This window comes from Argopecten irradians, chromosome 15, assembly GCF_041381155.1.
Source record: "Argopecten irradians isolate NY chromosome 15, Ai_NY, whole genome shotgun sequence".
In the NCBI taxonomy this organism is placed as follows: domain Eukaryota; kingdom Metazoa; phylum Mollusca; class Bivalvia; order Pectinida; family Pectinidae; genus Argopecten; species Argopecten irradians.
In genome coordinates, this window is record NC_091148.1 from 3,875,687 (window position 1) to 3,894,371 (window position 18,685).

General features: G+C 35.8%; 1 protein-coding gene across 1 annotated transcript; it reads left to right on the top strand.

Moving 5' to 3' along the window:
* Window positions 1–1,626: 1,626 nt before the first annotated feature.
* LOC138309161 (proton channel OtopLc-like) lies at window positions 1,627–18,456 on the top strand. The gene is made up of 9 exons (XM_069250318.1): window positions 1,627–2,260; window positions 7,329–8,354; window positions 9,177–9,273; window positions 10,467–10,584; window positions 11,850–12,093; window positions 13,336–13,499; window positions 14,223–14,421; window positions 15,415–15,555; window positions 17,015–18,456. Exons 2-9 carry the CDS (start codon window positions 7,355–7,357, stop codon window positions 17,842–17,844), a joined length of 2,793 nt encoding a protein of 930 aa, XP_069106419.1. The 5' UTR covers window positions 1,627–2,260; window positions 7,329–7,354; the 3' UTR covers window positions 17,845–18,456.
* Window positions 18,457–18,685: the final 229 nt, after the last annotated feature.

The following is an 18,685-nucleotide window of genomic DNA, read 5'->3' on the forward strand; positions in this document are numbered from 1 at the left end:
CAATTTGTTTATATGTCTTAGCGAGACAATTAATTCATTTTTTATGTTACACAAAATTGTGCCGATGGTGTGAAGCCGGTAATTTTATGACGACACAATTATCATTTCTAAATGCAGGTAGCTTTAAATCCAAATATTACCATGTTAAGAACGCTAAAATTATGATCATTAAAATACATCGTAAAACTCATCTCAGCCAGTCTAAATCGTATTTTTTCCCGGGGGAGACCCCCGAACCCCCTAACACCAAATTCTCGCGCCCTTTGGCGCTCGCAAATACATCAAAATGCATCGTAAAACTTTCTAAGCCGTCCTAAAACGTTTTTTTTTTTCCGGGGGAGACCCCCGGACCCCCAAACACCAAAATCTCGCGCTGTCGGGCGCTCGTAAATTCATCAAATCTCATTTAAGCTATTCTAAATCGTAAAATTTTCCCGGGGGTGGCCCCGAACCCCACAAACACTAAAATCTCGCGCTTTCGGGCGCTCGCAAAATCATCAAAATACTTGTAAAACTCATCTCAGCCATTCTAAATTACAATATTTCATCCCGTGGGTCACCCTCAGACCCCTAAAATACCAAAATATCGCGCCTTCGACGCTCACACGCTAATTTGGCCAATTTGCGTATTCGTTAATTTCCTTTTAGCGACCCCACCTGTCTATATATGTGTACAATGATTAAATTTAATGATATATGAAAAAATGTACATAAAGCATATATGGTTAGGAGTTGAATTAATCTCCTCCTGAAGGTGCGGCGGGGGGGGGTGTTACAAAATATTGAGCCCCCCCCCCCCCCCCCCCCCCCCCCAATTACGTTTCATCTTCCATCTTCCTACGCCACTGAAGGCTCTTGGTTCTTCTTTCTGGTGGAGATACACCATAGTCTCAAGTTGTATTCCCTGATTATCGCTCGGCATTAAGGGAGTGGGGACGACTGGTTTAGCCGTTGTAAATATGATAATGTAACCAGGTGGAGTGTGCATGATTGTTTGTCTTCTAGAAATGGTGGTATGCTTAAGTAAAATAGTACTATAAAAAGACAAGAGATCCAGCGCTGTAAGAACATCCAACACGAATAAACAACAGCCTCAAAAACATACAGACATTCACACACCGCAACATAATCTGAATATGTTAACCGTATACATGTACCGTAATTTTCATACTTAGAAAAAGAGCCAAAACATACGGAATTACAATACTTACAATGCATAAGTTTTTAAGTTTACATGTACATTGTACTAACAGTTTGGGAATTATGCATAAGTTTTAAGTTTAAATGTACATTGTACTAATTGAAGCTGAAAAGGATTTTTGGCTGCACTACCAAAAATTATGATTTACAGATACAGTGCAGTGAAATGAATACATATGGTAAGACCACGAAGCCAAGTTGTGTTCAATTTCAATTTACATTTTTACAATGTAATTAGTCTAATTTGGGATTTCTGTAGGTAAATTTCCACCAGAACCTACGTAAAATACAGAATTTTACAGCGCATAAATTTTGTGTTGTAACTAATGCATATTCATAGCCAAATTCAAGGGGTCATTAATTCATAGTTTATAAATAACACCTTTCTTTTATCACATAATTCGCTTGATATCCTGTAGCGTCGCGTGTGTAAACCTACATGTATTGCGTTTATTGCTTTATTAATATAGCCTAGAGCGCTTTCCATTTGCTGAAAATCCACCGTGACGTCATGACTAGACGTTAGTAAAACAATGACGTGACGTCAGGATTCCTGGACGTCGTGACGAAGTTTTGGTTATACTGTATTATTACAACATATTTCACGGTGATATTCTTCAAAATGGAGGTAGTTGTAGTAATATGATAAAAATAATTTAAATCTGTGTTAGATTTTATGCACCTGGCCTCGGAAGTTTTTTTATTGTTTTTTTTTTTTTGCATGTGTTTCTCATTTAAGATCCTTTACGAAACACAGGGGTATACAGAGGTCCTATTTCATCACATAGTGGCTATTGGTCTATGACGGCCGGGTATACGTTATCGGGGTATCTTGAAATCACTGGGCCATGACGACAGAAAATTTGACTCCGTACACGGTGTCCGTACTTTAATCATGTCCTCTAAACGCCCTTCAGAAGAAAAGTCAAACCTAAATTAATTCTCTTTCCAGGTGGGAGTTGTAGATAAATTGTGTATATACATGGAACAAGGACAAACATCATCCTGGACTACATTATCAAATATGGTGGAATTAGTTGTCATTTAAATACTTCAAAAGGTATGTAGACATTTTATTATCGATATTTGATAATCAAGTCACGAGAAATTTAAATACTAACTATATTACTGTATTGTTCAATCATTCAAATTTCGTGTAATCATTGAATTATTTTATTATTATCGAATAATTAAGAAGAATTAAATTATTCATTTTGCAGGGTAAAATATAATTGTTGATGGTACCCTTTATATATTCTAAATTGCATAATTACCGGATATTATGAGCTACTGAATTTATTATTATATAAATAACCTTAGTGATGTTTTCAAATAAATTTCAGTAAATTACACGTATCAATCGTCAAGACATTTAAATGCGTAAATGTCACAGACTGTTTCGATAAGATCGTCCTACAACAAAAGTTTGTAATTTGAAAATTGTCTCGGATTATCAAATAAAAACAATTCTGATAATCCCATTTAATTTAGAATTTTATAATCAATGCCATTTGAATGATTAAATACCTAGACGATACTGGTCCAAACTGTCGGCATATTCATTTATTTATATGAGATGCAATTTTCGTAAAAAATAAATAAATAAGAAGTCGACTCCAGACTAAAAATCTGATTTATTGAAAAACAAATAACAAATCATATATTTTCTAAGGCTACATTTTCTGACTTAGAGCATGTATGCTACTCCATATATTATTGTAGAATTAGACTGCATTGCCTGGCGTAGTTTTTTCTACTCTCCGCTAGTCTTCGCTCCGAAAATATTTACGAGCGCAGCCTAGCGGAGAGAATAGGTACTAAGGCAGGTAATCCAGTCTATAGTAGAATCAGTTGTAGAATGGCCCTCGCTGTTAATAGGATGTAAAACTAAACAAAACAAACCAAACAAATGCTGACGAATTCATTCATCGATCATTACATATCTAGTTTATCTTCATGTGAAATTACAATATGACTTCATTTGATTTATGATGACATTTACGAAAGTCTAACTGTACAGTATGAAAGAGGTTCATGTTAAATCGAGGATGGTTCATCTGAAAATACTTGTATAACATATACGTGTACGTGATGTATATAAACAAAATGTAAGTTGATTGGTTGTTTAATTACATGCTTAATGTGTACACGACACGGAATGGTTTGGTATATAAGGTTGGATAATACGTCCAGAAAGTGTGAGTTTCATAGCAATTGAGTTATTAGAGATAAAGCGATTTTTCTGCAAAACACACTTGAAACCCCAATTCAAGCCATTCACCCGATTCGGTGACAACTGACCTGTGAAGTCATAAGGACATCCCGATCGACTCTCCTCTCAAAAACATATTAACTGCTTATGTTATTAAAGGGGCTTTCTCTTGTAAGAAATGTGTTACGCGTGTTAAAAAAAGTCTGCAAGTTATTCGTGTTCTGTCCCTATACATATTCAAATAGGTTCGCTTGAATGTTAAATCGCTACTTGTTTATCTAAAAAGTTGTTGTTTTGAACAATAATTTGTGTATAATCGTGTATATATTTGTCTAACTAGCTCAAAAAAGAATATAAGATAATTCATTTTGCTTTCGGTGTATGCGCAATCAGTACTGTATTCTATATAGGACATAGTGCAACGGAATTCTTTCGGGATGCAATAATTTATTTTTGATATTTAAATCTTGAAGTGAAATAAGGAGCTCAGACTTATCAATGGTGGTAATGGTGTAAAGTAAGTAACTTTTGTAACTGAAGAAAAATACTAAATCGTCTGGTCCTGTTTTTGATAGAGAAAATAATTATTTGTCAGCGGTGGAGCATATGCATGTGTTGTCTCTGTATGAAAGCGAGGCTCCTTTAAATTTATAGTGCTATCCCACTGAATCATCCCGCCATAGATCAACACACCCTCCTGGTTACATTATACTTACAACCACCGTGAAGAAGGTTAACGGAATCGGGGTGCGCAGGAGGTGCGTACCTCTGACTTAGGGGGCGCTGATCATAAGGCGGCATTGGAGGGAGCTCGACGCGAGAGAATGGTTGACGGTAGTTGTTTACATATTTTCAATGCGACCATTGAAACATATATTGAGTGAAAACTTAAAAACCGTCAACGTGTACAACGGGCGACAGTCGTCCCACTCCCTTTAAGGTGAGCGCTAAGAAGGGGTAGAAACTATCACTTTTATAGACTCTGGTGTGTCTCGGCCAGGGGACAGAACCCAGAACCTTCCTCACTGGGGCAAACGCTCAACCGATGGACAAAAGTGAGTTGGCATCAAGGGAAACGTAAGGATGAAGAAAGTTAGTTAGGAAAAAAATCAAAAAAATAATATCTCAAATTTAGTCGCCGTTTATGATATGCAGGTACACTTCATAAATCAGATAAATGATGCAAAGGGAATCGTTATGCGGTATTGCATCAGTTTATGTTTTCATGTATAATAGATAATAATCTATAATAATCTACATAATAGATAAGTTATATGTGCCATAACTGGGCGGACATTTTGACATGTTGTTTTTCCATCGGTAATCTATTGAAAACCATAAGGTTTAATGAATTAAGAAAATAATTCAAATGGACAGATACACTTGTATGATGCCCTATAAACGTTAGGCACAACACCTATTGTATGCACTGTGAAATTCTTGCTTCTTATGCCATATATATGATTATATGGAAACATACCTTCAGGTAAAACTCATAATTTTTGGTGGCAATAACAATTTTAGGTAGTAAAATGTATTAACAAAAATTATTTTTTTTATAATATTTGTACTTGTAAAGTTAAAACCTAATTAGTATCCATTATAAGTATTGTAATATTCAAAACATCTTTTATTTTTTAGTGGTGAATAACATATCAAAAGCACTTTTTTGATTCGTGAGTATTAAATACATGGCACATATAGTTTTAATGTCATATTCCAGCGAACTCTATAAAATTAATCAGTCCTGTAAACCGAAAAACGTGTTTAGGTAATCACTCACCAGTTTAAGGGCTGATCTACAATTTAATGAAAATATATGGTGGCATATTTCTGAGAAAAAATAGGTCGCGTTACGGTAACTTGACTTTGCCGAGATAATCATGTCGACCAGTAACGTGGCGCTACCCAAATTGCTACACTTTAATTATATATGAAGCAGAAGTTTCAGTTTACCATCTAAACTGACAATAATTGTCATGAATAAAAAGTAAGGTGTTTTTAGTAACTATGACATTTTTCATATGTCATATTCTTTTCTGCAATCTCTTATCTCTGTGTAAACATCAACAAAATTAAATTGTGAAAATATCTGGGGAACGACGTCGTGCGACAACCCTAAGAACACCATATATTAATAATTGCTTAACTGGATATTTTTGGCAGATTGGCACAATTAAAAAAGCTAAAAATGTTTGAACTTTCCTTAAATTTATTCAAACATTTTTGATCATGTCTAGACATTTATTAATCAAATCAAATTTAGGAGGTGTACCATTTTGGGTACTCAAACCTGCTGAAACACATGGCTGGATCGGGTAAAAATTGAAAATATATGCACCTCTGGCAAGTTAATAAGTCATGAAATTAAAACTGAAGGCATTTATTTGTGAAATGTTAAAAGAAAAGTCTGGTTTCAATCACACATATTAATCTTATAATTATCTTCAAAAAGTAGCGTCACATTAGAGTTATAACATGATTTGTTGAGTTGTTTATGTCGACAAGTCGACTTGCATAAAGGAACGTTGACTCATGTCCTGGATAGTTGACTGACAGAACCTTGTTACAACGAGTTCCATGATAATACAACTTGAGTTTCCTAGATGATTATGTCCAAAAGTAGTAATATAAGTCGAGTTACCAACATAAATATTTCAACAAGTCATGCTATAGCTCAACTAGTCGACATATTTTTTCGGCAAATCAGGCTAGCGTAATTCCACTAAAAGATGCTCCACCGCTGACGAATGGTATTTTTTCACAAAAGTTACTACTTTACATCATTACCACCTTTGAAATCTTAGAGCTTCTAATTTACTTCAAGTTAAAAATATGAAAAATAAGTAATTGCATCCCGAAAAAATTCCACGGAACGATATCCTATATGGAATGAAGTACTGAATACGCATGCGCCAACAACCCACATTTATTTGATTTCCTCGAAAAACTTTGTATGTTAAAAGGACGTTACGCGAATCAACTACGTATACCGTATCATGAGGATAATACTTTCGCGAAACATTGCCATGATCGCGAAAAATTTAGACGCGAAAAATTGAGAAATTTCATCCTTTTCAGTTACGTAAATAACCGGCTACTAGGATACAATGTTACCTGACTCTATATCTATATAATTGTAAATAAAGTAATTTTGTCTGTTTTCACGTCAAATTGCTTTATTACCGTTATAAACATACAAATACTCAGAAACTGTTGACCGGTCAATAGTTTGAGTTGACCGGTCAATAGTTTGAGTTGACCGGCGAGGACCTTTTACTGTTGACATCATAAACTCAGATCCGCCGGACCCAAACATTCTTTCGACGAAGGTCTTCTCGCCAGAATCTATGATAAAGTTTAACATTGTGGTTCAGGTAAAAAAAAACCAGTTGTTTCATGCCATATCAGTCAACAGTCATAATATTGACTGATAAGGCTTGAAACAACTGTAGAATATCAAACCCAAACAATTAATGGATCTATCTCTATAACAAAAATTATATTGAAGATATCCCACCACCGACAGAGCATAATTAATGTAAAACATTTGGACAGTAATTGATGTTTAATCGTGTATATATAGACACAAAAACACATTTAAAATAATTAGGTTTTTTTCTCTTTTCCGCACCACCAGTACTTCATTCCATTTAGAGTATAATACCATGGAATTTTTCCGGGTGCTATTAACTTTATTGAATACAGATTGTTCTTTTGTTCTGAAATAAAATAAGAAGCTGACACGTTTCAATGATGATAATGGTGTAAATATAAGTAATGTTTGTAACTGAAAAAAATGCTAATTGGTCCACTCCTGTTTTCACAGATAAAATAATATATTTTCGGCGGTGCAGCATCTTTAAGTCAATCCTCTTACAAAATTAACACTTTAATTTCTTTTCGAATTTTACAGTTTGAACACACCATTTGACAATATCAATGACTGAACCCAACATCAACGCCCAGTCAAGTTCATACCTGCAAAAAATTATAAACTCGGATTTCGATATGGGTAGTATTAATACCGAGGCCATGAAAATGGACTCCGCCACAGATACACAGAAGGAGAAAAGCGGCCCGAAAATAGAAAATACAACGAGCGCATTTACGGCTGTAAACGGAAAAGGTGCTCCGAATATGGATAATGAAGCAAGTGCATTTAAGGTCGTTAGTGGTAACGGCTATAAGAAAAACAATAAAGGTGTTCCGAAAATGAAAAGTGTTTCGAACGGAAAATTTCAGGAAAAGGATAAACAAGCTCAGGGCATTGTTTTAAAACCTGAGTCAACAGAAACATACATTCCCGCCACACCAGCGAGCGTTTCATCCGAGGATATGTTTCGGGATATCAAGTCGATCGACAGTGATGATGTAAAGAGTACTATTGTCCCAAAGTCACCTTCGTTCGGTAGGCCCTACCACATCAAGACCAATGGTTCCTTAAACAGTCCAAGCGACAATGAAACAGACAAGGCATCCTTAAATGGTGATATGAAAACAAAACCAGAACACATGAAGATGGATACACTTCCTAAGCAGAATAGCAACCACAAACTTCAAAGGCGACATTCAGAAATGGACGGTATCAATAAAGAGTCCTACATGATTGGGAATCAGTATAAAGTTCTTTCTGGCACAGCGTCTTTGGAGAGAAACATCCACCTGCAGCATGAGAATGTTCCGACTGCTGTTGACGAGCGAAGATTGTCAGGCTGGCTGACGATAGGACATAGCTATAAGAGGAGACACGGCGAGGGATTGGACAAAACCAAGAGGACAACCTGGGGAGGAAAGTATGCGAGTAAACAGAGGGAATCCTTGAAGGTGTTAAATGAGCTGGACAACGCGTATAATTACTCTAGCGACAGTTCAGGCGATCACTATTACGACAATAAGAAAGGCCTGTCGTCCTTCTCCAAGGTGATTTCCGGAAACACAGGTATGTAGTACTAGACTTGATTACCTGCCTTAGTACCAATTGTTTCCGCTAGGCTGCGCTCATAAATAATTTTGTGATTTCGGAGCAAAGCGGAGAGTAGAAAAAAAACTACGGCAGACACTCTAACCTAACTTAGTACAAACTACTGTAGTATGTTTTATGCTTATTGGCACAATACAGAGTTATTTTTCCTTGTGGATAGGTATTAATTGTAACGTCAAGTGTTTGTGAGCGTAACGTAATGTTTTCAGTGAAAACGACGTGAAGTTCGCTCACAAAATGATGACATTACAATGGATGTCTTCCCGCAGGAGAGGTAACTCTGCAATATGCAAAGAGAGATTTGGCCGACACATACAGACTTTAGCATTTCTTATCGTTCCACTTACCCTTTGGAATATGTATTTCTTGAATCATTATGAATGTTTTGGTGTGTTTTCTTACAAAGGTATGCAATTTTGTGAATACTTTCATGACGTTGCGTACATGATTGATATCGGTAACACTTTATATATTTACAAAATCAGTTCATTTGGCATAAGCATAATGTATTTTAGATGATGTTCCTTGCAAATATATCATCTTTAATAATACTTTCAGGGCTTTTAGTACAAACATAAGTGGATGCCGTATAGATATTGTTTTATTTAATCATTATTAATTGCCTTACCGAATCAATTTTGTTATTACTTCAGAATACTTTTATTTTATTAATTTTTGTAATCTGTTTGGGGATAAAAGAACATGACATCAAATTGCGGTTGACAATAATGTAGCCAATAAGAACCCATAAATATATGACGTCATTCAATTTGTTGTTAGCAGACGACACTATCGGGGTTGATGATGGAGATGCTGATGACGTATTTGTCAGTCAAACAAACACAGACGATGTCCGGAAGTGCGAGGAAAGTCTTCAGTGAGTATTCTATATAACGTTAAGATAGAGAAACTCTTTTATATTTAATTTATGTCACGAGAAAAAAAAATTCCCATATGATAGTAAACTTGTTCTATAACTAGCTTCTGACACCGGGAGAGCATTTTTTCTATTTTAAGCTCCTAACACAAGGACACTCTTGAGAGAGTGAGCTTCTATATTTAGGTGATTTTACAGGAGAAGCCTTTACATAGTGATTATGTTCTTTATTTAGTTTATTTCACGAAAACAGCCTGGAAATAGTGAACTTGTTCTATATCTGGCTCCTACCACAGGGAAAGCATTTAAACAGTGAACTTGTACTACTATATTTATCTTCTAACACATTATCCTCTCTAGTTCTTACAGCACACATCGATCAGTAAAATAATAATTTATGTATTGTTCACCTGAAAATAAAATTTCTTCTAACATATGTTACTTAGACACAAATGTTTGAAGCATTATATTTGAATATTTTACTTCAAGTAAATTAAAACCGTTCTTTATGATTACATATTGATTATATATTAAAATTGACCAGCAGTTAGCGGCATGATAACTTTAGATATATGAATTGAAATTAATGTTAAACTTCCATGACGCATGTCGTCCTATGTTTCCTGGCGTCGTGCTAATTACCGCGAAGTAGTTGAATATCACTACGCCACGCGACAAAAACGAAATGAAACGTCATTGTTCATTTGAAATCTTTGTTTGGCATTGTAATTTTATCTTAGGTCTTCAATGTACTAAGTAGATGTTCTGATGTTAGGGTTATTTTTTTACTATATACTTTCGTTTTTTGTTTCGTAAACGCAATGAGAGATAAATTGAAAGTAAATATAATTTAATCTTGTTGAGTTTGACAATGCCTCAAGTTTGACATTCCGTGAGGAAGCGTCTTAGTTGTGTATCAAAGAATGATATACTTATCGTTCAGATTAAAGAGAGTGAGATGATTGGGTGACCTGTTTTCAGTTATTGAGAGAGGAGAGAGAGAAAGCATTGTCAAAGTTTCCATTATATAAAGGTACTACTACAAAATATACTACAAGATCCGAAAACATACAACTGCAAATTCGCACATACAATACAATGCACGTTCTTGTGTTAAATGACCTTAGTTATTGGTAGGGCGTTAACCCCAGCCAATTATGTGTGCGTTTTTAATGACGAATATTGTTTTACAGAGAATACCTGTCAATCTGTATGAGCGGTATATATGGTATATTCCTGGTTGCTACAGGGATCATCGTCCCTATGGCTGAAACATTTGCGGATCCTGTAAAAATGCCGTTTGTTTTCGAGGTAAGTATATATATATGTATGTACATTATTATGCCTCTATCAATTTTATCCTGCAACTGCCCCACTTACTGACGGATAACTACTGCCGGATAAACATGTGATTGATCCGTCAATACAAATGCTTTTCCATTAATACGATCACGTGAATTTGTTCCATATCTCACGGAACTTTTTCTGACTTGACCCAGAACTTTAACTTTCTGGTGAATAAAACGTCATTCAATCCCGCTAAAAAAAAATTGACGTCACATTCAACAGAATGACATCATTTTTACGATAACGAAAATCTCGTATGCCGGTATCGTCTTTTTCTTGGCTAATAGCAAAGGTATGTTTGTAAAATAATACTGTGATGTTTTTTGAGTATTTTTATATTGTTTCAGAAATGTTACACACTGAATAGAATTACTGGTACTGTTCGCGAATGCGCTTATACATTTCCCAAGGACGTAACAAGCAGTACTCTCTCATTCGGTTTAGTGAATGAATCTTTTACTCCGCATCAAAGAAGCGTCTCGATTCGAGCGAAACCAAGTAAATAACTGGAAATTTGCTTTCGTTTTGAATGTCATAATAGTTGCAGGATAAACAGAACACACGATTAGTATCTTACAATACAAGGTCTATTTTGGTGGTCGACACGGAAAGCCGAGATGACTCGACAAAGCCTCGTCATCTCGGCTTTCCTAAGTCCCACACGAAAGTAACCCTTGTATTGTAAGATACTAACCATGTATTCTCTATTCAGATCATGATTCAATGAACAAACAGATTTTTTACGCTTTGTTTACAACGATGTATCGTGAATCTGTACAGAAACTCGCAAAGTGTATAAAAAGTTGTGGATAGAGCAAATTGCTTTGGAAGGTGTTCCAAACTGTCTCAAAGGCACAAACTCTTAATTGATGTAAATATACCATGTCAACAATGCCATCAATGCGGTAGATAGTGTTACCCATATTACTAATATATATGCTACCTGATGCTTCACGACCCATCGCACAAGAAAAAGAGCACGAAAACCAATACAACAATGATACACAACACGAATACACCATATACTTTCAAAAATACACATACAACGCGTCCACACAACTCTCCGCATACACGTAAAGCCGTTCATTGATGACACTGGCTGTTGATAGGACGTTAAAGTAATCAACCAATCAAGATTCAGTGTATGTGACCTCCACGCTTTGATGCTCATCACACTTTGAATAAACCTTTAAATAAATTACACTACTGATAAACATTTTTTTTCACAGGCGTTCTATCTATATCTATATGTGGCTGGAATCCTCTTTATTGTCTACATCTACGCATTCATGATGCGGAAGAAGCATATGGGCATGCGAGATATTGCTAAAGCTCTATCACGTAGATTGTCGTCATCCAAGGCGCCCTCTACTTCCGTTTCGGACCAACCGAAGGAAGAACATCCATTCTCGTACCAATCAGTTAACTATCCATACTTCACCGGAAGTTTCTACCTGCGACTAGGGGCAGTCAGTAAGTAGCGTCTGATTAGCTGGGATATTTAAAGCGAACCATGCAAGTTAAAAACAAATCCTATCAACAGGGCACAGTTTTAAACAAATCCTATCAGCAGGGCACAGTTTTATGATCATTCCTTAAATTTAAGGATTTTTAACTTAAAAATCTGCTTAGAAACGAATTAGAGATGTTACGAAAGGCTCATAAACTTAAATGTTCCCTTAAATTTTGTAATGATTTACTATGGCGATTGATGAGATAAAGAATTCCTTAAAGTTATGGAATGTTCGTGAAACTTGGTCCTGGTCTGATATCATATTTGTCTCACTCTATTTATTTGTGGTCCTGTCGTTTAGAACTTTACACCTGTCCACGAAGATATATGCTTGCTGGGTTACGTTTGCAATTATTTTAAATAATAATTGGTTATTGAAATTTATTATCATAAATTTTGACCCTTAAAATAATGAGAAATAACTTACAAATGTACATTTTAAAACAAGGTCCTCCACAGGAAGACAATACATATAGAGACGTTGAAACACACTACGAATTCCACGCATAAAATGACATTAAATGACTCTAACGTCGATGTTAGACCCACACTTTTTTCTGTGCACATGCAAATTTCATTTAAGATCTATTATGCATTTGCTTTGTTTTTCGATTAATTTACGTCCTAATTACAGCCAGTGTCGTGTAAGGACGACCTCATATGTATGCGATGAGTTGCGTGCATGCAGCGTGCTGTGGGTGTTTTGAGACTCTCCGGTATATCTTACCCTTTTTACAGTGCTATATCACTGAAGCATGCCGCCGAAGACACCAAGCAACGCACCCACCCGGTCACATTATACTAACAGTAGTTGAACCAGTCCTCCTACTCAATTGCACAGTTATCTTTTCTTGCCGGTAGTCGTCTCTTCACACGCCGTTTGTTTAGATTTATGTAGTTTTATTACGAGAAAACAACGTAATAAAATTAATTATCTACAAAATCATTACCAAGATTCAAAAGTAGATTGGCTGGCAACTTTAAGCCAATTCCGTGCAAGTATAGCAATGAAATGAGTCGAAGCACAATCAGCTGATGTCGAAATACAATTAGCCAACATCAAAACAATAAGCCAACATCAAAACGCAATAAGTCAACATCAAAACGCAATAAGCAAACATCAAAATACAAAGAGCTAACGTCTAGAGACAGAACTGGAAATGCTAAACAGGACACTGACAGTGTTAACCTTGTTTTGACAGTGTTCGGAGTGGGTAGTATGGTGGACAGCGGTTTACATTTTGGACAACATCTCCAGGCATTTGACGGAAACTCCATGTGTAACAAACCTATTGAGGCTGCAAAACCGTTCGGCCATCTTGTCTTCACATTCATCCAGCTCTACTTTGTATTCCTGAATGCAAAGGTAATGTAAACACGTTTATACCAAATACTCTGTCTTTGCATATAACAGAGTGACATCCTTTGCGGGTAGGTATCCATTGTGACGTCATTATTGTGTGAGCGAAATTTTCGTCGTTTTCTCTGAAAATCATGACGTTACGCTCGGAAACACGTGACGTCACAATCTGCAATATGAAAATACAAAACTTTCGCGGTACTTGTTATACTTTTATTCAAAAGCAAAAACGTTCATGTTTTATTTTAAAATCAGTTATGTACCTTCGTCCGTGAATGGTCATACAGGTATGGCGTGATTACCACATTGCATTATCGTAAAAGGCGGCTAAACCTCAGTGAAAATCATCAGTGAAATGATTCGACTTTAATTGAACTAACGATGATATATATATGACCTCAGTTAAATGAATCGAGATTTATTAAACGGACTATCTGTATTAATATACAACATCAATGAAATGTTTCGACTTTACATACTTTACATTGAATTAAATATAAGTATCATATATATAATCTCAGTGAAATGAATCGACTTTTATTAAACGGACTATAAGTATTAATATATAACATCAGTTAAATCATTCGACTTTATTTAATTAATTGAATTAACTATAATCATTACATATATGATTTCAGTGAAATAAATCGACTTTTATTAAACGGACTATAAGTATTGATATATAACATCAGTGAAATGAATCGACTTTTATTATACGAACTTTTACAGTTATGTGTCCACACTAACAAGACAGTTGCAAGGTTCGGCATGATACATCTGTGCTGTACGAACGTCTGTGTCTGGGTCCAAAGCCTCGTTATGGAAACCCTGTCTGTCCTACATAACTGGAATCAAAACAAGAAGGACGACATTTCGCCGAGAACTAAAGTCCAATCTTCAAACCAGAGTGACATTTATGAGTCCACGAGTATGTTTTTTTCGAAATGTAATATCTTATTGCAAACCATTACATGACCATTTGGCAATAGCATTTGATGGTTTATCAGATGTTTTCGGCTTTTTCACAAAATTAAAAAGCAACAGCCGTCGTTTTGCAGATTACCAGTATTTTATTCATTTGTCTGTTTTCAGAATCAATTTTCCAATGGTGATTTTTTTTCTGACACAACATTGAAAGAATTATACACCCTCTTAGGGGTGGGACAGGAGGTCTCAACATACACCCTCTTAGGGGTGGGACAGGAGGTCTCAACATACACCCTCTTAGGGGTGGGACAGGAGGTCTCAACCCTAAGGATACGATTCTTAAGCTGTCAAACACTCAGCGAAGCCTCGTGTTTGTCAACTTTAGAATCTTACCCCGAGGGCTGTGATTCTTCCCATGCCTCATCCAAAAGGGATGACAGTTCTATAGTATCTCTCTGTCTGTCGGACCGGGTATTGGTTTCCAGACAATAACTCGGGAACGGATTGGTGAATATTTTTGGGAATTCATACAATAGTAGCTATTGAGGTACAACAGCATCGGACAGATTTTACGGTCACAAGGTCAACTACTTACTAAAAATAGACTCCCTTGGCAAATACTGGTTTTCAGATGATAACTTTAAGAGGGATTGATAGATTTTGTTTAATCGACAAACAAATATCCTACGTAGAAACACAGATTGATTTGAGGAAAAATGCCACTGTTACTAAAATGGATTGTTTTGGTAATTGGGTTTCCAGACAAAAGTTTAAAAAGGGGATTGATGGATTCCATGAAACCCAATACAATGAGAACACATTGATTTGGATTGATTTTTGGGTCAAATAGCAGATAGGGTACTGACAAGGGGGCGTGTATTGCTTGTTGAGTTAAAAAATAAGTATAATGGTTTAACGCTATTTATACATGCTACTACGATTAAACCCAAATTAAGCGTTGATGTTTCTAGTTTATTTTTCATTCGTTTTTCAGGCATGGATAATTCAAACTACAGCAACCACGTGACAGTTCCGGAAGCAACGTGCTATTGGGATGACATGATGTCACGTGTGGTTCAGTCGACAGGACCTTACTTGTATTCATGCACCATTGAATACAGTATCATTTGTACTGGTAAGAATACCTGTAGGTTAAAGTTATATGTTCCGTATTTTTCACACTCACGAATCAAGATAAGCTTTTAATAAGTTGTTCATCGCCAAAAAGGACTAACATTTTGAAAATTACAGTACTTTCAATGCATTGGTTTTAATTTTACAAATACAAATAAGAGCAGAAAATGATTTTTAACAGTACTACCAAAATTCATTACACATGTATGTACTCCGTGAAGCGCAATGAGTATCTACGGTGACCATGAAGCCGAATTGTGGTGTACAACTTCATTTCACATTTCGGCAGTGTTACTAGTACATTATTTAATTGTAAAGTGATTTCTGTTTCCATTTAAACATACATAAGGCATAAAAATAATTTTAAAGTACGTGATTTCTGTGTTGTAACTAACGTTCATAAGACATCTGAAACTATTTGAATGATTTCCACAGCTTAATTCATCAAACCGTATAGTTTTCAGTAGATTAATGAAGAAAAATTAACATGCCAATTTTTTCTCCCAGTTACGGCACATATAACTTTAAAGATTCAGAGTGAAATTAGTTGAGATATAAAAGCAATAAACACCTTTATTTTAGTGCTATTTTGCATGCCTATAAAATCTCTGGTGAATTAACGTATCCCCCGACAGCACCTCACTTTACGTTTTGAGGTTGTCCCCTGGGCAAAAAAAACACCTTAGTTTATAAAAGTGGTCATTTTTACTACTGCATAGCGGTCAGCATAAAGGGGATGGGACGACTGTTTTTTTTCTGTTGTCAATATTAATGAGACCGAGTGGGGTGTACATGTTCGGTGACTTCCATGCGTCACAGGGCACTATAAACAAGGGGAAGAGTTCCACTTTTGTAAATAGACACAACACGAATATACAGCAGCCTCCAAAAACAGACATCCACACAACACACAGATCCAAACAGACCCTTAGGTATCGTGTTGTTTTCGATTTATAAAAAATGTATTTATTCAAGGAATAAATTCAAAGCTCTCGTTTTCAATCTGGTGTCGATTTTTTTGTATGTATTAGACAATCGGTAAATATTTTTAATTTTGGATAAAGAACTGGACGAAACACATTTCACTTTTTACTTTTTGTTTTGTTTGTTGATTGTATATTTATTAACTATCACTAGCCAGGGTCATTTAAGAACGGCCTCCAGTGTATATGGTGTGTTGTGTGTGTGAAGTGCGTTTTTGTTTTGAATACTGAAGCGTGTTTGTATGTAAACATACTATCCCTCTTGTTCTGTTTTTTGTTTTTATTTTTTCACTCGATACGAACATTTCTCGATTATAAGGTTTTTTGTGAGTTTTTTCTCGTTCACATTTCCCTTTTATTTGAATATCTTTTTACAGATCATTTTGATTTATCTCTTTCCCTCTATCCACAATCCTTTATCAGGCGATGACTCTTCCTCCTCTGACATATTTTCTAATGTTGTGTTTTGTGTTTCAGGTATACTCTGCGTAATGTGGATTAACGTTGGTACCGACCGAAACTCAAAATGCCAAACCATGACGACCGGAAATGACGAAATCAGTCCTCAGGACGACGACACGATATCATTGAACAGATCGTCCCATAAAATTAGTATAGACTGTACGAATTCGAGTCGCGGATTATTTATCGGGATTCTTGTGTCTGTGTGTGCCATTATAACGACAGTGGCTTTCTATGTGATGATCAACTTAAAAGCATTTCAGGAGTCGGCGGTTGTCTTGATGTTACTCTCAGAAATGAGTATGTATATTCTTACCAGTATCGCCAGTTTTCTGGCCGCCGAACGTATGCATAAACTTCGGCATTATTCTGAATTCAGATTTGGTCTGGAGGAGAGTCTGCTTCTTGCTTCCTTTACGGGGCTTCTTTTATTCGGAGTGTTCAATATAATACCGGACGTATTCTATACAGACAAAGCGATTGGTGTTCTTAATGTGATGACAAATCTTCTCATGATCCTGCAGGCGTCTATCCAAACAGTTCTTCTTCTCGCCACCAGGAAGCTGAGGGCCGGAAATAAGGTACAGGAAAAGGCAAAGTATGGGCGACAATTCATCACATTTCTTATCCTTTGTAATTTCGCATTATGGACTTTGGAAACTTTCCAGTCGCGGGAACCAGAACATAACTTCATACAGGTTAACTTATATGGCATAGAAGCATGGACCTTATTTTCACACATAGTGGTGCCACTTGCGATTTTTTTCCGCTTTCATTCATTTGTTTATTTATTAAGCATTTGGAAAAATGCCTGGAAAATGAAAATCGAAGCAGTGAAGGAATGATTTAAGGACACATCCGTTATATGGAAAAAATAGATTCGAGTGAAAAGACTATTCCATTGTTAGATATTACAGAGTTAGCTCCCTTGCGGGTAGGTATCATATAAATGTATCGTCATTAATTTGTAAGCGGAGTTCACGTCGTTTTCTCCGAAAGTGTTGACGTTATGCTCGCAAACACATTGCGTCACTATCAATACCTACCAATAAGGGCAGATAACCCTGTAATATGTAAAAACAGAACAGTAAATGGTGATGAAAGTTATTTGTTTGTATATATTGTGTACTGACAACAAATTCATATACAGATAGTGTATGTTAATTCAATAGCAAAGTGTACATTGTAGATCAGCATTTCCTGTCTACATTAATCTGGATACTGGTGGTTTGTCCACAATTATAATACATGTATTTTGAAAAATAGTCCACGTTTTTGTAAATATTTACTTGTAACTTCTACTATATAAACTAACCAAGACAAAGTGAAGTATATGGTGGCATAATTGACACCCAAACAATGATGATTATGACGTCATTAATGTCGGCATTGCTAAGTCAATTGATCAACGTCGAAATGGCTGTTTCATCTTGTGTATTGAATTCTCGTTGATAAACAGTTTTCCTGGTCTAACTTAACAATGTTAATGCAAAATGAGTTAGTAATTATAAGTATTAATCTTTCTTCCTATGACGTCTGTAGATGCCATAGGGAGACATAGAGAATCTTACATGAGTTAGTAATTATAAGTATTAATCTATCTTCCTATGACGTCTGTAGATGCCATAGGGAGACATAGAGAATCTTACATGAGTTAGTAATTATAAGTATTAATCTATCTTCCTA